General features: G+C 44.7%; 1 protein-coding gene across 3 annotated transcripts in view; it reads right to left on the reverse strand.

Annotated features, from left to right (window-relative positions):
* Positions 1-440: 440 nt before the first annotated feature.
* EXT2 (exostosin glycosyltransferase 2) overlaps positions 441-22,188 on the reverse strand; it is a 132,812-nt gene continuing 111,064 nt past the window's right edge. For all 3 annotated transcript variants that reach the window (XM_025878386.2, XM_073904715.1, XM_025878388.2), the window contains 4 exons: positions 11,679-11,822; positions 9,296-9,424; positions 7,450-7,532; positions 441-1,214 (listed from right to left, as the gene is read on the reverse strand). In XM_025878386.2, the coding sequence (XP_025734171.1) occupies positions 1,076-1,214; positions 7,450-7,532; positions 9,296-9,424; positions 11,679-11,822 (495 nt within the window). In that variant the 3' untranslated portion in view covers positions 441-1,075. The remainder of the gene's footprint in view (positions 1,215-7,449; positions 7,533-9,295; positions 9,425-11,678; positions 11,823-22,188) is intronic.

The following is a 22,188-nucleotide window of genomic DNA, read 5'->3' on the forward strand; positions in this document are numbered from 1 at the left end:
TATTGTAAAGCAGTTGTTAGAGTAGCATTTAACATTAGCCAGAACCTCCCTGGCTAACATTCAGTTTACACCAAAAGAATGAGGGAAATTCTGGCATCCCCTTGGGGTGGGGGATCACAACTCCCTCAACATTTACAGCATGGCACCAGCTAGAGCATCTCAGGGTACGGCTTTAGAAGGTCTCTGTTTTCCCTGAGAATACTCAGGGAAATGGACTGGATCTAATCAAGAAGCAAAGAGATTCCTTTGGAGGAATCTTCTCTCAGAATGTTTATAGTTTGGGGATCTTCTACTTGATGCACATGGCCTCGGATATTCCTCCTGGCTATGTATCCTCCTAGACACGGATGGCAGACTGAAGTTAACCAGAAGATGGAGTTAACTACACAAAAAAAAGAACGTTCCTTGGATTACCAATAATCAGCATTTCAAACATAGTATAAAAAGGAATAAAAAATTATTTTAATCATATCAACAAGCCAAACCAAAGAGGAATGGTTCATGGAACTTACAGGATCCCAATTCAGCATTTGGTGCTCTGCCCATGCGTGGGCCCAGTGCCCCCGGTCCCAGGGCAGAGGTCAAATCCCACGAAGATGTTGGGATTTTGCATCAAGTTCTTGGTTTGGCTTTTCCGCCTAAAAAGCCTCACTGATCTGAAATAGCTAAAGGTGAGATATGGGCGTGATCTACACGATTCCCCAAATCTAATATGGCCAGTAGGTTTGTCTTCTCCGCAGTCTTAGGGTCAGTGACATTTCCTCCCAGACTGTTTTACTGGAACTGCAAACAAAGGGAGCCTGAGCTGGATTTAAACCCAGAGCATGCCACAAAGGCTTCCATTTGGCATTTTCAACAACAACCCATCGGAGGTCATAAGAAACACTAGAACAGGGCACACACCACTCAAGGTGCTTAGACACTTTCTTTAGGTTCCGGTTCTTGAGGAAACAGGTTAGGTGTCCCGGTCCAGCCTGTCGATCAAAGAGCCCCCACACCCTGATATCAGAGTGCCGGGGAGGCCGTATTCTCCTCTGTCCCAGCTTAACATTCAGACCTCCGCCAGTGGCCTGTTTCATAAGCTGCCGATGTTGGGGAAGCTCTTCAGTTTCTCAGGAAAGTCATCTTTGTACAGGACAGGGTCAGCTCGGTGTTCCACCACCTTTAGAGGCATCGTCCCAAAGACGGAAGCAAACTTGTTGATGCACTCAGACCTGAGGGGTTTGGGGAGAGGAGGCAGGTGATGGATGAGAGGGAAAGGAGTAAGGAAAACAGAGAAAATATTCAAGAGGCTGACAGATGAGAGCAAAACACATACTATTAGGTATCAACAAAAGAAATCCAAGTGTCCCCAGCCTGCTCCCAGGTTCTTACGAAAGGTTGGGAGGGTGTGGACAGCAGAAATGATCTGAGGGGACTGGGACTATTGTTCAGGGGGAGAAAGTGAACAGGGGATGCTGTCTGGAGGCCACGGGCCTGCAGAGGTCAGAGTATCTTTTCCCCTCCCCCTCAAATTCCACTCATTCTTCCCCCCCTCAGGACAAGCAGGCCTCAAACCTAGGTGGATTAGCTGCCAACAATTCTTAACCCCATGTCTGCCAGCTGAACTGAGAAGGCAAAGGGTGGAGAGGCTCCCGGATCTGAGCTCCAGCTTACTGAAGTTTAAAAGGCCGAGGGGAGGACCTTACACCTGGGGCAGTGGAAGGCAGATGAAGATAACAGGCGGGGAACCTCACCTCCAAACAATAAACCCTTCACTCACTCGACCAACAGTCATGGAGGGCAATCCCTGACCCACCAGCCTACGGAGAGCTGCCGTTCCTGTGTCAGAGCGAGCAGCGCCATCGGGCCACGTGACAGACAGCCCGGCAGCTCTGTGGGAGGGGAGACGGCAGTGTCCTTGCCTCCATACCACGCCTGGAGCCAGTGAGCAACCTCCTCAGAGGTGAGCAGGTCAGGCACGCTGGCAGGAAAGGGTGCTGGTCAATCAGGCCAACTGAGTGTGACAGCTGGGAGGACGTGCCAGACCAGAGAGGAAAAACAAGCCCGTAAACATGGCTTTTGAAGTTAAGGGGACCTCCAGGATGGATTTCAAAAAGGTCAGTACTGTCTCCCCTCAAGTCAGGCCCAGGCACCCGAGAGCTACAGTAAGAATAAACCAACCAGGCAGAGCCATTTACCCAAGAGGGGCTGAATTCCAGGACACAGACCAGAAAAGTCTCTTCTGTCCTGAGATCCTGGAAGCCTTGTTTCCAAATGTTTTAATCCACAAGTTTTTGAGTCTTTGGAGCTTTAGGAAGAAACCAATTAATAAAGAAGCCAGTCATCAATTCTTTTCTCTTGGTCATTATGTTTCTAAAAGAATGTGTTACCATTTCATTTGGAGCTCTTCTAGCTAATAACTCCACTGTGTCCACCACCATAAGTCAACAGTGAGTATGTATCAGAGGTTCCAGGCTGTGTTACAAGTGCCCCCACATAGATTAGGAACCCCCTCCATCATGCCAACAACCCTATGGGTAGGTCCTATGATTATTCCCATTTTACACCGGGAAGACTGAAACATGGAGAAGCATGTAACATGTCCAAAGGTCAAATAACAATAAGAGGCAGAGCCAAACCCAGGTAGTCTGGCTCCTGAGACTAAAAAATCTTAATGATGAGATGATACAAATTTATTTGTGAACCTAATTCCAGAGTCCAAATGGAGGGCCTGGAAATTAACTGCTGAGCACCTATTATGTGCCAGATAATTTACAAACGTGATTTCATTGATTCCTTAAAGTAGCCCCCTCAATATGCCCAAGGGCTGGTTTACAGTAGCTTCCTATTACAGGCTGAGCAGTTAAAGCTGAGGCCCGAGGCCCCTGAGCTGGAAAGTGCTGGAGCTGGGTCTCTAACGCAGGTCTACACTGGCAAGAGAGCCTTTGTGCTTTCCATCACACTACTATAACTCACAGGTAACGGACCTTCCCTCCTGCCAGCAGTCCTGTGAGACTCAGGAGGTGGGCGTCCGAGGTCATCCCGGGGAAGACCAGGAGTGTCCGCAAAGGGGTACTGAGCGAGCACAGCAACTCCCCTCTCCTCCAAGGATAGGGTCAAGGTGGTAGCAGACACAGTCAGTCTCTCCAAGGTCTTCCTTTTGGCAGCTGTTCTGTCTACAAACATGTACGGATTCTTCCAGTTTCCAGTCATCATGCCTGTAGACACTGGCCAGCAAAGGCCAGCCATGCCCAGCACAGGTACCAGTGAGTATGTATTAAAGAAGAGCCAGGGTTCTTGGCAGAGGACAGTGGCTCCACAGCCCGCTGGAGAGCACCGAGGACAACGTCTCCTCTGTAACCAGATCTGCCAACAGGGCCGGGCCATGGGCAAGAAGCCACTGGGGCTCAGGCCAGCTGACTTATTGACAACTGCCCCTGGCTAACCCAGGCCTGGTGAGTGCTTCTTTCGCTCCACACAGCCTGCACTGGAAAAGCTGCTGGCCACTGAGGGGTAAAGGTCCTAAATGCTCCTGCCAGGTACTGACAGTGTTTCCTACTTTCTTTTCACACGGGGGTCTGGGTTGGGCCACAGGTTGGGGCAGATGGTGAGCTTGGCTGGTTGCTGGTGGCTCACCTGAGTTGTTCTGTTAGGGGTCCAGCTACCCTGTCAGTAAATGCTTCCCCAGGTTGGTTTTCTAATCTAGTACAAACAGGTTAAGAACTGCCAATGTCTACCTCTGAAGTGCTAGAAGCGTCTGTAGGAGAAAGGACTCATGGTTTTCTGTTTTCCTTGTAAACACATCCAATTACCTAAAGTAACCTGGAGCCTTGAGGACTAATGCTGGGGAAACTGGGAAGGAGACTCATGTGGCCCAGCATCGGGTTACGGGCTTTCCAGTGTTATTACTTCATTCATCTCCAGCACATAACACAGTGTTTGGTACCAAGATGCTCAATAGGGATTTGTTGAACCCGTGAATGGATACTGTAATTTGATAAATATTAATATACCTATTTTAGGAGATAAAATGACTGGAATTCAGGGTAAAGCAAATCAGTTTTCTTAAGTCAGACAGCTACTAAGTGGCAAACCCATAATTTGTTGAACAAAGATGGGCCTGAATCAAAATACAATGTTCTTTTTCCTAAGATCAGCACTGTCTGCCTGCCATATTGCCTTAACTTGGTGAAACAATTGGTCAAAATGAACAGTTACAAAGACTTCTGGTTTTCTGCTTGTTAAAGAATTAACAGTAGATCCTGGAAATGGATGCTGGGCAGTAAAAGCTACACTCCTACACAACTGAGATTTCTGCTCCAAGACCCCAAATGTAAGAATAAATAAGCTTATTAAACTACAAAACCTAACACAAGGTCCTAACTTGCAAAGTGGTTAACTTCTTTCACTGTTTTGTGCAAAATGGGAATTCTGCAAAGGGAACTATTAAAAAAAACAACAACAAAACAAAAAAAACCCCAACAAGTGAAAAATTCCACAGTTGTAACTCCATCTCTTGGTCTACCCAAGATGGCTTAAATCATGCCTTCCTCCCTCCCAATCTAAGTGCCTCATTTAATAATTTAGTGATTCGATCTTTAATCCAAATAGTTTTGCTCCCAGTTTCTGATTTCAAGACTGATGTCCTCTGTTCCCTAATCAAATTTCTCAAAAGCGTATTCTACATTCACTAACTACACTTCCTCACACAGACGCACACTCCATAACCCATAGGCCCCATCACCCTATGGCATTATTTTTTTGGTGACCCATTTAACTCAAAGCCCCTTTCCTCAGTCTGCATGTTCTGTGCGCCTCCCTTGCTTCCGTGCACTGTAGATCCTGCTTCTCTCCTGGCCTCTCCAGTGGCTGCTTCTGTTTTCAGTTATTCTTTCTGTCTCTAAAATGTCAGCACTTCTCAAGATTCTGCCCTTGCCTTTTCTCCAGTCAATGGCCATCTCTGGGCAGATGTCTTTCCAATATCTACCTTTGTTTTCATCTTCTTCCTGAAGGCCTAGTTCCGTGTTTCCAAATGCTTGCTCTGTATCTACATCTGCACATAGAGAGGGAAAGACCCCCAAATCTTTACCTACCTTACTGCTCTCCAACTTCACCCATGATTCAAATCTCCTCCTGTCCTCACTAATTACACTGCTAAAGGTGCAACCATCCACATTCCCTCCTCATGAACCAGCGTCTCCTCCTAACTGTATCATTCACACTGTTAACAGTACTACCATTCTTCCTGACTTGAGATCTAATAAGCTCCCTGTGTCAATTCCTTCCCCATAACCTCAAGTTCTAGCATATCTTCCTTTGGAAAAAAAACAAAACAAAACCAAAACCAAAACCCCATGTCTTATAATTTAATCCATCCCTTCCTTTCCACACTCAACTTAGTTCAAGCTTTCCAAATGTGCTTTCTTCAATTTCTTTAGCTTCATTCCATTGTGTGCACTACTTCCAAGTGAATCTCAAAACAATACTTTGATCAAGCTCCCCTGTTCAAAAACCTTCAGTGGTGTATCAGAGCCTGAAGAAGTAAGTTCAGACTCCTTCACTGGGCAGTTCTTTAGGGCCCAGGACCAACAGGCCAGAATTCTACACTCTAGGCAGACTGGACTCCTAACTGCTTGCCAGATTCACCTTCATCCTGCTGACTGGAACCTTCGGCCACCCAGTCTCCCCTGCCTGCGATCTCCTCTTTTTGCCCAGTGATCCTAGTGATCTCTGAAGGCTGACTTCAGGCGTCATCTATTACAAAATTATTCCTAGTAATCAACCTAGCAAGAAGTCACTTCTCTTTCCCCTGATCAACGGTAACATTCGGAGCCTCCCTTAAGGCACTTATCACATATAGCTTTGGATTGTTAACACGCGTATTTGTTGTTGTTAATTATAAACTCTGACAGAATCTTATTCAAAGCCTAACGACATCTGGGCAATGGCCTATTCTATTTTCAAAAGCCTATTCCCAAGAGGAAGCCCCCACAGCTCCCTTAGTTACTTTCTTCAATGTTTAATAATAATTCTATCTAACTTAAATCTCTCACACTGCATGTTAAATCTCTTTACATTTGTTATCTCAGTGGTGCTAGAGAAGAGTTGTTTAGCCTTAGCATGAACTGCAAGGCCATCATCAGGCCAACCTTTCTCCCGAAAATTCCTATCTTATACAATATAACACCATTTTAACTCAGCCCAATTACCCAATAGCTTAATGCTATGAATTCTCCCAAACATGAAGAAATGGAGGTAGGTTTAATAATAATATCGGTACTCCAATATAACTATAATCGGGGTCTCTTCTAAATGAGCTATGACAGTTAATGTCACTGCCCTTGACTGTGTAATTCCTCTGACACCAGTGACAGATATCTCCAAAATCATATAATATATTATTTCACATTGACAGTTGATAAAAGTCATGTCATTTGGGTAAGATACTTATATATGAAAGAGTAAAGGATTATTTAGAGGGTAAGAATAAGAAATAAGGAGGAGGAGAGCATCATAGAAGAATCCAGGCCAAGTGAAACAACGTTTTGTACAAGAAAATCCTCCAGGCTTTAAAGACTTGAACAGGGCGGATACCCTTTAGAAATGGACGCTGCGAGAAGATCCGTATGAGCCTGTGGACACCTGACTACATGTCTTATTCTATAAAGGCTACTCCAGCACTCTCTGAGTGCGCCCTGGTCCCCTGACAACAGTGTCACTGGATGTCCGAGCTTGCTGTCTCACGTAAGGAGCTGCCTTTTGGGAGAATTAGGTTTGATTCAGGAGATGCCATGCTTGGGGACCTTTGGGGTACAAGTGAGAACAATGAGGCCTACTCTAGGATTGTAAGGGTCCTGAGGGAGGATGTACACCTCCCGTTTGTTCTGCACGCACCTACAAGGCTCAGTATCATGTTCCATACAAAGGTGTGCTTGTTGAGTAACTGACCAAATTGAAATAAAAGGAGTATCAGAGCTGCCATGCTCCCCACCCCCCCCACACTCTGTAATGGAAAGAGCTGTGCTTTCAATTCTGTTCTTGGTAGGTGTTTTGGTCAGCAAAGGTAATTTGTCTCTGGGTTTGGCTAAATTCTTTCTAATCAAACTTTTACTGTCACATGGAGATACTATCCTGCAAAACAATCTAGTATTTCTCGGAATTAACTAGCTTCCACTCAAATGACTGTGGACGGTTAACTGCTTAGTCCACATGGAGAATCTGACTTCTGGAGCTTAAGGCCAACTATATTTTTAAGACCCTTCCAGCCATTACAAATCGAGTAAGTAGCATTCCAAATTAATTCTTTGAGTGACCTGGGCTTGAACTAACCCAATTCCCACAGTGCAAAAGGAGGTGACTATGGCTACCAGCTGCTGTCCTTGTATCTCCAACAAGTCCCATAAACAGGCCCAAGGCAGGAAATGGGGATCAGAGGCTAGGGCAGACTTCTGGTTAGAGCTCACTCACCTCTCCACCATGTGTGTCTGGTCAAGCGAAAGCCCATCAATGGCTGTGCACTCAGGACACTTGAATTTCTTTCGTGGTGTTACCTGCCAGAGAAATACAAAAATATACCTGGTTGTCAGTGCCAAGGACAATAAAATCATGCTTGTGACACCACTGTGCACGCTTCTGTAAGCTGAGCTGCCTGCTCCCTCCACATGCATACATGTGCCCGTATATGGGCACGCGCATGCGTGCACGCACACACACGCACGCACACAGACACACACACCTCACCATTCCTCCGTTCAATTCTGTCTGGCTTGGCCAACAGCAGAACTCACAAGGGCCCAATAAAAAAGGCTTGGAGGGCTTTTGCCTTCTGTAACTAGAAAGAAGTGGTGATGACAAGCTCCTTAATTCCTGTTTAATGACTGTTTTCTCACTGCCAAGGTCCTTGTATAAACACCATTTGTTCTTGCAGCCATAAGGGCGATGAAATACAGCTTCCCATAAGTTTCACCGTAACCTTAGTTCCAACAGACACTCTTTTTCCTTCTTCCAGCTAATGGCAAATGCTACGAGCAGTGCCATGCTCTTGAAGATGCCAGGTTATTCTGCAATTCCCTTCAATCAGGAAAAAACCCAGTGGTCCTCCTCACCCTCTGAATTCTTTTCCCTGACTCTCCGTCCTGCTCTCCCAGACCTTAAACTTCTAATGATTTTCTTAGCAAACCCAAGGAGACCATTACCCTAACCTAGTGAAGCTAAGTAAACAGTAGAGGATGGGGGGGGGGGCGGAGAGAGAAAGCTAGATACCTAAGGCCAGGCTAAGAAGCACACAGATGGCGGAAGGACTGTCCAGAGTAAGCAGGCACAGCTAAAAATATCTTGAAGCACATCAAAAAGCAATTCTGAAGATAAGAGGGATTCCTGTAAAACTAGTTCTGTGATTTACATTGCTTCACTTTTTCTTGCGGTGGGTGCTAACTGAGTCAGAGGGCTGGGGCAGGGTGAGGCCTGGACCAAGTTTACAGAGCACAGACAGGGACTCTTCCTCTTTCCTCGGTCACTTGGGTTTAATCCGACTTCTCCCATCAATTCATAGCAGGAACAATCAGTGGGGAAGGCCATACCACACTTCCAATGTAAGCTTCCAGTATGGGCAGACTCCAGTACAGGAATCTGGCCTAGAAGCATGGCCCATTTTTACATGGAATTCTAAACCAGAAGGAAAAAGGGTCAGGACAATTCCACTCATAAAAAGAAGTAAACTCTCTTTGTATCTGGGGATCTGGTTCGAGCAAAAACTACATTTCAGGAATAGACACCCATTACAGATACAGAGACCCCCATGTGATCGTTATGTACTCTCAGCTTTTGTTATGGGAAAGTTACTTTCAAAAACTGGTGATTGATATTTAAAAACAATGTTTAGAAAAACTATAGTTGTAACTGGACAAGGTGTACTTATCTTCTCAATGTCTTTAAAAATAAAAACCAGCCACCTTAAGAGAGATGTAAGTTGCATTCTTTAATAGCTCTAGATTCCAAATCAGATTTGAGAATACTATTAAAGGTTTTTAAAAACATGATTTGTGGACTGACCATCGCAGCCTTTATCTCTGATACTGGAGATTAATAACTAAAGAAACCATATAAAAAAAGAAAATATGTTTAAGACATCAAAAGCTAGCTTTAACGTTACAATGTGACTGCATCAATCACAGAATCTTAAAGTTAGAAGGGAGCTTAAAGTTCATGTAATCCAACGCTTCATTTATATTTAAGAGAACTTCTCAGGCTCAGAGAAACAGAAACTTGCACAAGATCATGCAGTTAGTGGCAGACCTGGACCGGGATGCCTTACCTTGATGACGGCTTTCCCCGTGACGTTAGCCACCAGGAAATTCATGGCGATGTCTTCACAGTTCATATGAGCATCCACCCAGTTCTTGATATCCCCAGGCATTTTGTAGGTATATAGGTAATTAAAATACTGTCAGGTGAGACAAAAAGAAGAAAGATTCAAGTAACAGTGCCCCATGGTTGACAGTCAAAGGGCAACTTAATCATGGCATGGGCACAAGCTTTCTCTTGTAGGATTAATCACAAGGCTATAAGAAGTATTAGAATGCTTTTGGTCAAATGACCAAGATTCTTTCACACTGTCATTCTTTTTTTTTTTTTTTAAAGATTTTTTATTTATTTATTTGACAGAGAGATAGAAGCACTAGTAGGCAGAGAGGCAGGCAGAGGGAGAAGCAGGCTCCCTGCTGAGCAGGGAGCCCAATGTGGGACTCGATCCCAGGACGCTGGGATCATGACCTGAGCCAAAGGTAGCCGCTTAACTGACTGAGCCACCCAGGCGCCCCACACTGTCATTCTTTTAAAAATCACCTATTATAAGCAGAGGAGAGACAGAGTGTGAAGCCCTTATAGGATGCAGGCCTTTCAGACTCATGTATCATATGTTTAATAAATAAAGTATCAGTCAGAGACACACTACACACTGATCTCTACTCCGTTCTTCTCTTGAGCCACAGTGCTCAATCCTGTGTTCTACGTTCTGTCCTGGAGAAAACACTGCAAATAGAAACAGAAAGAAACTCCCGGTGCACTGACACTGCAAAGGTGTGTGCTTTTTAAAGTAAAATACAAAATGAGGCCCAATTCTGTTTTTTTGTTTTTTTAAAGATTTGCTTTAGAGAGAGAATGTGTGTGCATGAGGAGGGGGAGGGGCAAGGGAGAGGGAGAGAGACCAGTAGGCTGGGAACGGAGCTGAGTGTGGAGCCCGATGCAGGGGCTCAAACCCAGGACCCTGAGATCATAACCTGAGCCAAAATCAAGAGTCAGATGCTTAACCCACTGAGCCACCCAGGCACTCCAAAATGAGGCAGTTCTGAAGCTGCCATAACCTATATGTATGAGATAGTACAGAAATTCATGGGGGGCGGGGAACTGTACACAGTGTACGTCCATAAACCCCATGAATTATAAACCTCACTTACTTAATGATTGCTAAGAAAAAAAACCCATTTCTGGATTGAGAGCCGTGAAAAATACAGAGCAGGACTGAGAAACCAACGTGCCATCACTACACCACAGTTCGGCTCCGTCAAGGCACTGGGGCGGCCAGAGATGCAGAGGAGACCCCGGCCAGCAGTACCTCGTGCCGTCACAGACAACGGAGCACGCGTCACAGCTCAAGTCAGCCACACTCTCCCAGGGACGCTCTACCCCCAACCTGAATATTCTAAAGTCCCAAGCATCCTCTTTCAATCCCTCCCGAATAAAAAAAAAGAGTCAAAAAAGTGAAGTGACAATCTCAGGAGAGGAAATACACAAAAGGAATTTCAACCACAGTAGTCAAATCAGAGTGAAAACAGTTAGGATCCTTTTTCACTTACCGAAACAGCTCAGTCTGATTTTCCCTTTTTACGTATTTCATGCAAGCGGGGGTTACAGTAAGATAGTTCTACATTTTGTTGGTGGGAGTATAAACTGGCATAAACAATACTGAAAACAAGAGACATATATATATCTCGAAACCTGTCCAAAATGTTTAGTCCCTTTGATATAATTCTACTTCCAGAAAGCTATCATAATGATCACAAGCACAAACATTTATGAAAATGGATATTAATCACTATTTAAACATTAGCTATTAAGCATTATCTTAAATAGCCAAAAAATTTTGAGACAATCTAAATATCCAGTGAGAGAAAAATAGTTACATATGATTTATGGATATTAGTACAATAGCATATTAGCAATTATGTTATGAAGGAATGCTGTTAAAAAACTGATAATACACGGAAAAAGCAGGCTAATGAGCATGTTTACAACTGTCTGTATATGTGAATAAGTAAATAAAAGGCAAACTGGAGAAAACATCTACACAATAACAATGGTTATCTCTAAGTGATAGGACTATGAGTGAATTTTGAGTGTGTGTGTGACTTTTCTTATATAACATTTATTATGAATTTTCCATATTTTTTATTATGAGCATGCATTATTTATATAATAAGAAAAATAACTTTAAACCATCACACAACATAACCTTTCTTTCGTTTTTAACTGAAGTATAGTTGGCACACTCGACAACATGGTCTCTGTAGGCCCTCTGAGTAGGACATTTTTCCTAAACTCAGCAGAAATTCAACTGGGCCACACAGAACACGTGTCATGCGTGCAGTTTTGTCACCTCAGACCCCCAGAGCAGCCCAGCCTGCTCCCCCCCACCTTACCTTGTGATAAAAAGCTGCCCCTGTGAGCACCATGGACACCTCATTGGTCCACTCAGACTCATACTTCCACTTATTCATCTCGTGGTCCCAGAGGTGCAGACGACCCGGGTAACCCACCAAGCGGTCAGGAAACTCCCGCCAGACCTGAGGAAGAAACACATCCAGTTCAGACGGAGACCAAACATAGTGCTACGTTACTCAAACGGTACAAACTCAGAGCCAGATCTTCACCAGCTAAGGTTGGAATGGGCTTCTGAAGAGGTTTCCTTAAACAGGGGCTAGTTATTCCATCAATATTCAAAGATAGATGTGGATTCTAATTTACTCCAAATCCTCCTGCCTTTGCTGGGAAATTTCAAGTCATGTAGTAGTAGCTCACTTATTTGGGCCAAGGTAGGTACCCTCTTAACAAATGATGAAGGAAACAGGTGCCATTCTTAATGCACGCACACATGAAGAATACATGGCCGCGCAATTTGACTGTCCTCATTTATTTTTTTTTTAAAGATTTTATTCATTAGAGAGAGAGAGAGAGAGAACAAGCACACAAATGGGGGCAGAGGCGCGGAGGGAGAGGGAGAAGCAGACTCCCCGCTGAGCAGGGAGCCTAAGGCCTGGATCCCAGAATGCTGGAATCATGACCTGAGCTGAAGGCAGACGCTTAACAGACTGTCCCTATTTCTATCAAATTTGGCGATTGTGAAAACTTAGTCTCTGTTTCTACAGATCTATTTATTTATTTAGAGTGAGTGAGTGAGCAAGCGGTGGGGAGGGGCAGAGGGAAAGTCTTAAGCCAACTCCACACCCAGCGCGAAACCCAATGTGAGGCTCAATCTCATCACCCTGAAATCATGACCTGAGCTGAAACCAAGAGTTGGACACTTAACCAACTAAACCATCCAGATGCCCCAGAAAGTCTGTTTCTAAAACAAATGTTTTTAAAACCCTAATTCCCTGGAGCACACAGTCATCTTTATGACCTTTTATAAGCCTCACGTATAGAGAACGTGTCTGTTTCTATAATCTGTAACATACTAAAAACAAAGACTTGATCTCCATATTTGGGAAGGCTCTTAGATACAGTTCTATGAAACAGAATCTGGTATACTAGGGGTGGGGTACTTCCAATATTTTTCCCCATGTATTTCTGTATAATTTAGTTTAACCTTAATTGAAAGAAGAGGAAGTTCATGCCTTTAAGGAGCACTGACAACTTAGCAGCTGTTCATGGTGCCACTTCTCAGCAACCATGATTCCTTATCCTTTACCGGGCCTCTAAACAACAGAGCTCCCGAGGGTCCAGTCCTGTGCCCTAGTCTCTTCTTTAAACAATCTGAGTCATTTCAGCTAGTTTCAATCACTTTTAAATACTTTCTCTAATATACTGACCTCTAAATTTGTTTGGCCCAGATGTTCCTGAGAAAACCAACTACTTAATATCTTCAATTGGATAAACAATAGGCATCTCAAACTTAACGTGTCCAACGCATAACTCGAGTCCCTATCCCTGAGCCATTCTCTCAATCCTCTCCATCTCAGTAAATCATCTACCTGACCGCCCCAGCCAAAAAGCTACAAGTCAGTCTTTATTCCTTCCTTTCCTTCTTCCCCACACCCCATCCATCAGCAAGTCCTGCTGGCTCTACTTCTGACCACCTCTGACCAATTCTCCCACCCCTCTCTCTAGCTCAAACCACCATCATCTCTCACCTAGACTGTTGTTAACAGGCCTCTAACTCATGTCCCTGCTTCCACTCTCGCCCTTCCAAACCATTATTTACATAGTATCTCTAACAGGACTTTTCCTAAAAGAATATTAGAGAACAGATGGTCCCCAAGTGATAATAGCTCAACTTACGATTTTTCGACTTTACGATGGGTAAAAAAGCAATATGCATTCAGTAGAAACCTACTTCGAATTTTTGAATTTGGATCTTTTCCTGGGCCCACAATATGTGGTACGATCCTCTCTCATGATGCGGGGCACTGGTAGCAAAGCAGCTCCTAGTCAGCCCCACGATCACGAGGGTCAACAATCAGTACACTTAAAACCAACCTCTACTCAGACAACTATTCTGTTTTTGGCTTTCAGTATTCAATAAATTACAGGAGATACTCAATACTTTATTATTATAAAATAGGCTTTGTGTTAGATGATTTTGCCCAACTGTAGGCTAATGTATGTGTTCTGAGCACTTTTTTTAAAAAAGATTTTCTTTATTTATTTATTTGAGAGAGAGAGACAGCACACAAGCAGGGAGAGGAGCAGACTCTGCACAGAGCCGGACACGGGGCTTAATCTCATGACCCTGAGATCATGACCTGAATCAAGAGTCAGATGCTTAACTGACTGAGCCACCCACGTGCCCCAACTTATAATGGGTTTATCAGGTAACCCTCTGCTAAGTTGAGAAAGATCTGGTTAAGGGTAACTCAACGAACAGGCTGTATCCTGTTTTATGTGTGTGTGTGTATAAATATATATATATATATGTATTTTAAATTATCTTTGTCATATATTTAGCAGCATATATATATAAGTCATATGGTCACGTGCTGTAGCAAGTGGAGGCTTCCCCAATGCCCACATGTCACTGAGTCCAGGGACAATGCATCATTGCTTTCCCCAGGGCAGAGCCAGTGTGCCAGCACCCCATCCCTTTTGTAGTTTGCTAGGGGTACTGTAACAAAGTCACCACACCAGGTGGCTTAAAACAACAGAAATCGGTAAGTCTGAAATCAAGGTGTTGGCGGGGCCATGCTCTCTCTGACATCTATAGGGGAATGATCCTTCCTAGCTGCTTTCTAGCTTCAGTGGTTGACTGTCAATCGTGGGAATTCCTTGGCTTGTAGATGCATCACTCCCAACCTCTGTCTTCATATGGCCTTCCTCCCTCTGCGTGTGTGTCTGTGTCCAAATTTCTCCTTTTTATAAGGATACCAGTCAAAATGGATTAGGGCCCACGCTAATGACCTCATTTTAACTCGATTATCTCTAAAGAGATCCTATTTCCAAATAAGGTTACTAAGGGTGAGGATTTCAACATAACTTTTTAGGGGGACACACTTCAACCAATACCCCCCAAAATCTTAAAGAACTGTTCCACCCCTGAAATAAAACAAAAAATGGATTCCCGCTGACCAAGAATAATAGCCGAACTCCTTAGCGTACTCTAAAGGGCCCAGCCACTCTCCCACTCTCCTCTTACCATGTGCTCCCACACTTCAGTGGACTCTCGGTTCTGGAATCATGACTGCTGCTTCTGTTTCTTATGCCGGGAATGTGGTCCCAGCTCTTCAGAAAGCTCTTTCTTGCTCATCAGTCCGGTCTCTGCTTAAAAGTCACCTACTTTTGGGGCGCCTGGGTGGCTCAGTTGGTTAAGCCACTGCCTTCGGCTCAGGTCATGATCCTGGAGTCCTGGGATCAAGTCCCGCATCGGGCTCCCTGCTCAGCGGGGAGTCTGCTTCTCCCTCTGACCCTCTTCCCTCTCATGCTCTCTGTCTTTCATTCTCTCTCAAATAAATAAAATCTTTAAAAAAAAAAAAAAGTCACCTACTTTCAAGAGGTCTTTTCAGCCTTTCCTATCCAAGGTAAACACTGTCTCCCTCCGAGCCATTCTTCATCACATCTTCTCACCCCATCCTTTCCTTCACCAAACTCATTTTTTGAAAGTGTTTTGGTTATTTACTGTTTCCTTATTTATCACCTATTTTCCTCCCACAGAATTTAATCTCCATGAAGACAGAGGCTTTGCCTTATTCCCTGTGGTTTCCCAAGCACAAAGAGCAGTGCCTGCACAGGACAGCAGTCCATACACACTCACGGAACGCACGAATGGGCAAAATCTCAGCAGGCAAAAAAGCTGAGACAAAAAGAAGGGACTGAAGATGCTTTCTCTTTCCCTCACAGGCCGAGCCAGTGTTCTCCTTAATTCAGAAAGGAAGTCTGCGACAGTACTGATCAACGGTTACCATTAATAATAATGTGATATCCTTTGCGCGTGAAGATCACAGTAATAATTCACCATTGCTAAAGCACATGTTTTACACTGCTTTTCCAGAAGCGGGTAAGCGATATTCGCTGAGTCATTACACTGTCCTCCCTTAGTCCTCCTGTGATCGTCCACATGCTTTTATGGGATATCTGACCCAGGTCTTGAGTGTGGTCTGGGGTTTCCTTTGCGTGAAACCAGTTCACGTACCAGGCATCTCAAACCCACAGCCTTGGCCTCATTAACACCATGTTGTACCCAACAGAGTTAATCAGCCACAGCCGCCATCATAATAGCTGCAGACAAACGAAGCCATGTCAAACATTTCCTCAGATGCATGAGGCTACTGCTGTGTTCCTACTCTGGGGTTTGGATTTCAGTAGATTAAAATAATATGATACTATTACAGTTTTATAGAGCCCATACCAACACAGTATGGGAGCCGTAGCTTCTGTTTGGTTTGTGGGCCCGGGCACACTCCATTAAAGGCACTGCCAGTTTCCTTTTGTCGGCAGTGAGCACCTGCCCGTTCCGGTCACACTGGTACCACAATCACCGGTTCCCCTGTGTGGAATTACAGAGGTTCTGAAAGTCTCCAAGCACAAGTCACTACATTACCCACCAGGGATGCACGCGGTGGGGGGAAAGGGCTGGGTGGGACAGGGAGGCACCCATTCGGTCGGCACCCCTGCTGGATGGAAGCCGCATTTTCCTCCACCCTGAGGTTACTTTGAGTCTCCAATTCGTGCACCTTCCCAAGGGTCCTTCTTTTCGAGCCCCTGTTTGCAGCAACCCTAATAACACTGACTCCGTTTTAGGGTCAAACCCTGTTAGGATTTCAGTCTTCTTCCTGTTAGCTGAAGCCACTTATCAGACTTCTCTCCACAGGGACTTAATTGGGTGACACTGGGTCACAGAATGCTAAACTATGCTGCTCTAAAAGCATCAGAGGTGTCCTGAATTTCAGATTCCTTTGGAGCCGTTAGTGAGCGCTGTTCCTCAGGCGGGGCCTCTCTGCCCTTGACTTACTCCAGGCAGCTGGATGCAATCAAGATACCATCCTTGTCACTTCATCTATAACTCTGCAGCTGACTATGGGATCAAAACGGAGTAGAGCCGAGCAGGATGGGCCCTCTCTAATCGAGTCCCACTGTAGCACGAAGTCGATTATGTAGACAGTAAAGCATCTTCCCAGCCAGAAGAGCGAGAACTCAAATTCCACCCCCTCTCCTCATGCCTACCCACCTCCCACTCTAATTCAGCTTTTTTCTTTTTACCTCAGGGAAATGCTCTGGGGTCAGCCTTTTGTCATTACTAACAGATGCCTTTATATATTGCAGTGCGGGCATCTGAAACCTCACATTCTATCCCTGGAGTTCTAGTAATAGTGTTCCACTGGCCATGCTCAGGTCACTATGCCATTACTCAACTGTTTGTCTGTACTGTTCAAGTCCTCCATATACACCATCCTCATCTATTTTTAATTACATCCAACTCTGAAGACAGAGCCTCTGTCTATTAAAACTCTATGCCTTGGTTAGGGGCTTAGCAATAATTTAATGGGGGCTATTTCCTTACATTTCGGGGCTATTTCCACATCACTATTCAAACGGAGATTGTAACAACATAATACCATGCTCTAACTGCTTCCTCCCACTTGAATGTTTACAATCTTGGTCCTAACCACTTATGGAGATTTGCTCTTCTCTGGACTCCCAGCTGTGCTCGCTGGACTCTTTTCAGAGTTATCTATCTATTCCTTTCCTCTCTCTCTCTCTCTTCCTCAACTTCCGGAGTTGTTCTGTGACTTCCCCATGCTAGCTGATCAAACTAGGGTGTTCTCCCTTGGTTTCAAGGCACAGGCAGCAGCCTCGATTACATGCTATGAAAAAGTACGCCACAGGCACCTGGTGAAGGTGGATGAGCCACAACTAGCTCTGCCCCTGAGGAGTCGTGCAAGCCACCTGCTCAGGTTGCTCTGCTTTCATTTTGCCATCTGCAAAAGAGGGCTTGGATTAAGAGCCCTCTAATGTCCTTTTAGGCCTAAAATCTCATATCTTTTTCCTACTAATGTATTCCCAAAGAACTAACTCGTCAACTGTGATCAGTTCCAAGTTGTACATTTCTAAAGTACATGGCCTGCATTATTAACTTTGGTTTGAAATGCCATACACATATGGGTACCCAATAATGTTCCTGAAAAGAGGCTAGCTAATTCACTCTCTTCTAAGCCAGCCTGGAGAGTGCATTTGAAACCCAGGGTGTGTGCTAAGCATAGTCAGATTCAGGAAACGGACCGGGGCGGGGGTGGGGGTGGGGTGGGAGGGGGGAAAGGTGTAACAACAGGTGGCGTCCATCTGGGATATACAATTATGAAATCACGGGTCAGCTTTGGGAGAAAAGTAACTCTCTGAAGTGGCTGCTATAGTCATCACACTTTCAAAGGCACGGTTCCACAGGGATATTGCTACTGGGTGAGAGGGATACCATATGTATCAGGAATCAGGAGCCCAGGGACGGACTAAGAAGTGGTAAGGGAAATACGGGGAACATGGATCCAAGGCACATCAAACCAGGCCGGGGTTTCACTTTTCTCCTTGCACACGCCCCCTGGGTTTTGTCAATCCCTAACCATCAAAGTAGAACAGAACTCGAGGAGCCAGCCCAAACCCTGTGGTCACATGCCTAGGTCAACGGGGGCAGAGCTGCAAGAATCCCAACGTGCGAACGTCTTTGAATCAGTGGCCCTTCTTCCCTCAGACTTGTCTTGCATGCTGCCCAGATGGGAAAGGGCTAGCTGGCTGCATTCCAACTCCTAGCTAGTTTCCACAGAGGAGCCCGTTATCAGATTCACTCTCAGGCCACTGGGAACAGAGCTCACCTTTTATATTTGGCATTTCCTGAAACGAAGTGGAACGGAGGGCTTCAGCCTGATTGGCTTCGTTTTCAGCGCATGCTTTTAATCCCACTGGTGGTTGGTAGTTTTTGTCAAGGGGATGCTTTGCAAAAAGCCGAAGAGCCTCTGTCCACACCTGAGACACAATTAAATGCTAATGCTAGACATCTAGAGCAAGGGAGCCCTGAAGCTGTCACCCCGAGTTCCCTAATGCTGATTGGTTTTGACAAATACAGGTACATGCTACGTTAGGTATTAAGATTTACCTGTTAGATCACTTCAGTCTGCCTGAGAGACCTTTCCAACCCAAGGCAGCAGTCTGCTTAAAATAAGCCAAGCAGGCAAACCAGGATCACGGGAAGGCTTCTGTGATCTGGGCAGCAATCCTATTTGCCCCAGTCTGGCTGAAGGTTAGTGCCTTGGTTCTAGGAGACATGCTCTCCATTCCTTTCAAGTTCTTTCTTCAGGCTCAGAGCGGTGATGAAGGCAAAAGAGACAGGCTGGGGTTGGCCAGAGTTGATGGAGGAATGTGTACGGTTAAATCTTGCAATGGTAACCGCAATTAGGAAGACACTGCTGGAGAAGGTGGCTTTAAACCATTCTCCTCATCCTTATCAGCACCAACTCACCAGATGGCACAACCAGGTGCCTTCTGCGGATGGGAAGGAGAAGATTCACACTTTGCCAGTTGGAGCTGCTGACCCCTGCCCACATGACCTCAGAGATTTGCAGCTAGAGACCATTTGGAAGACCGAGCTTGCTCGGTCCAACTCCCTCACGGTCCAGACGAGAAAACAGAGCTGGAGAGGAAGTGGCTCTCCCAATATTATGCGGTAAGTTCAAGCCAAAGCTCGGTCCTAACTCCCGGACTGGGCATCTGTGCGACGAAGTCGCAGGATTCCCCACTCCTCTGAGTCTCAGAGGCACCTCAACTCCCCAAGCTCAGTCCCTCACTTGGGAAACAAAGTCAGGTGGTAGTGTGTGAAATCACAGTGTCCGTGCCCGTCACCAGCGCTAGTGCAGACATGGGGAGAGTCAGACATGCACACTGCCCAAGCTGAGTAGAATGGGGTAGGGAGAGGAGGAGGGGAAACCCTCAAAACCCTTGCTCCCCCCTTGTACTTGTCTTCTAAAAGCTGAAGGTTCTTCATGAATGTGGTTCCCATTTAGCAAAGAAAGCCACATGCTTGCACCATTAAAAGAAGGAACCCCTGTCAGTGGTGTAACAGTCTAGTGGGATCCCACATATGACATCCAGGGGCCCGCTGGAATCTTGTAATCTGTGAGGCTCCGGGGCAGAGAAGGAAATACAAGCAAAAAGCTGCTGAATGAAAAATTAAACTCAACTACTATTTTTCATGAGGCAATGAATCTCCTGAGAGATAATAACAAAGGGAAGGAGAGACGTGAGTTTGAGGCGATGGGAGGAGGAAGGGATGGGTCAGGACTGGGTCGTGTGTTTTCCAATCTTGCACTCCTTAGGACCCACTAAACATGAAATCACTTTTATTTCCATAACCTCAACTCTGGGGAGGGGGATACTATTTCTAAGTCTGGTCCCAGGGGATTGTTCAATGAAGTTAAAAGAAGAATAGTGATCATAAGTCAAATGGCTACTCTGTTTAAATCCTGCACGAGTGGAAACAGAGACTTTAGTTTTTATAAATAACCATTACTGAGCCTCTGGAATTTCAAGCTGATTTTGGTGAGGCTCAGTTTAAAAGACTGGGGACCAAAGATCTGAGCCCTGTCCAGCAAGGGGAGAAACTCTGTTTACTTCAAGCCACTGCCCTGGTGACTTCCATCCCTTGCAATCAGGGATGTTACTGCAAAATGGCCAAAACTCCATTTTCTTCCCAACGCGCAAAGGGAAGAGGTAGCACTGACCATAAACTCCATAATCCTGGCTGAAGAATCAATGCAGCTCCACAATGAGTTCATTCAGCATAATGCCCTCCCTATATGTCTGCTTAAACCCCATAATCTCCTGGTGGGGAATCAAGCAGTTGAGGGACTCTTTCAAATTATTTATTTATATCCCACTCATGTCCAAAAAATGACTTGGGGTGGCTTACAATAAAAGGCAAAAACTAGAATAAAGTCCAAACCATCAAAAGGAAGGATGTCTTCAACAGCATATTTTTTTTTTAAATCCAGAGCTGTTCCATCTACCTTAAAAATATTAATCCTAATATCAAGTTTTAGAAAGGCGATCCAACAGCAAGCTAAAATCATAAAGTTTAAGGATGGAGAGACTTGAGTATTCCTATTTATTAATTCATTTATTCGTTCAATTCACAGATACTTCCTGAGCCTCGATTATTTTTTTCCATCAAACATTTTGAGATAATTGCAAATTCAAAAGCAGTTGTAAGAAATAAATGAACAGAGATCCTGGGTACTCTTCACTCAGTTTCCCCCAATGACAACATCTTGCAAAACTAGAGTGTGACATTGCAACATGGTATTGACACTGACATGGTTAAGATACAGAGCATTCCAGTCACCACAAGGCTCCCTGCTGCTGATCTTTTAGAGACACCCTACCCTCCATCTACTGGCAACCATTAATGTATTCTCCATTTCTGTAATCTTGTAATTTCAAGAAGGCTGTATAAATGGAATCACAAAGCATGTAACCTTTTGGGATTGGCTTTTTTCATTCAGCATAATTTTTTTAAATTAATTCACTTATTTTGAGAAAGAGAGAGAGTGTGTGCGTGTACAAACACACACACACACGCTGACTCCACACTGAGTGTGGAGTCTGATGTGGGGCTCGATCTCACGACCCTGAGATCATGCCCTGGGGCGAAGTCAAGATTTGGACCCTTAACTGACTTAGCCACTCAGGTGCCCCTCACTCAGCATAACTTGTAGGGACTGTCTTACACACTTCAAAGAGTGAATACAAAAATAAAGCATATATCTTGTTACTAAGGAGATTACCATTTAGAAAAACTAATGTCATATGCATAAAAAGCTAGACATGAAAGAAAGCAAGGATGTAGTTGAAAAAACACAAAAAAAGAGTTAAGAGGATGGTAAGATTACTTATGGGCTGGGAGTGGGGAAGCAGGAAATAGGAAAAAGCTTTATGGATTTCATTTTAAGAGAACAAAGTTAAATTACAAAGTGGGGGTTGAGATTCCCACTGCCCCCAACAAAGTAAGTAATTAGTACAAAATTACCCTTTGCTATAACAGTGTTTGGCAGGCCAGCAAGTAGATGACCTCTACTTGGATTCCCTCACTGAATACAGAATACGGCATCATTTAACTTTGAACAACTCCTTATAATTTTACTCACAGAAACTATATATAAGAAAATTCAATGTCCAAACACATTAAGTTCACTCACTCGGTCAATAAATATTTACCGAGCACCCACTCTGTGTCCAGCACTAGGCACAGAGGAGTCCACAGGGCAGCCACAATCCTGCCTGAATGGACTGCTCTAAGTTAGGGGAGCTCGCAATCCAGCCCCGGAGATCTAGGCCGTGGGTGTAATTAGTGGCCGAGCTGTACGAATTGACCAGAGTGTCAACATGAGAGCAGGACTTCTGCCGCATCCCTTAGATCTTCAATCCAACTCAAAGGCTGGTTAGGAACCTAGAAATTAA

The sequence above is a fragment of the Callorhinus ursinus genome, unplaced genomic scaffold, assembly GCF_003265705.2.
Source record: "Callorhinus ursinus isolate GAN/ISIS: 27379988/994484 unplaced genomic scaffold, GSC_fseal_2.0 scaffold21, whole genome shotgun sequence".
NCBI classification, from domain to species: domain Eukaryota; kingdom Metazoa; phylum Chordata; class Mammalia; order Carnivora; family Otariidae; genus Callorhinus; species Callorhinus ursinus.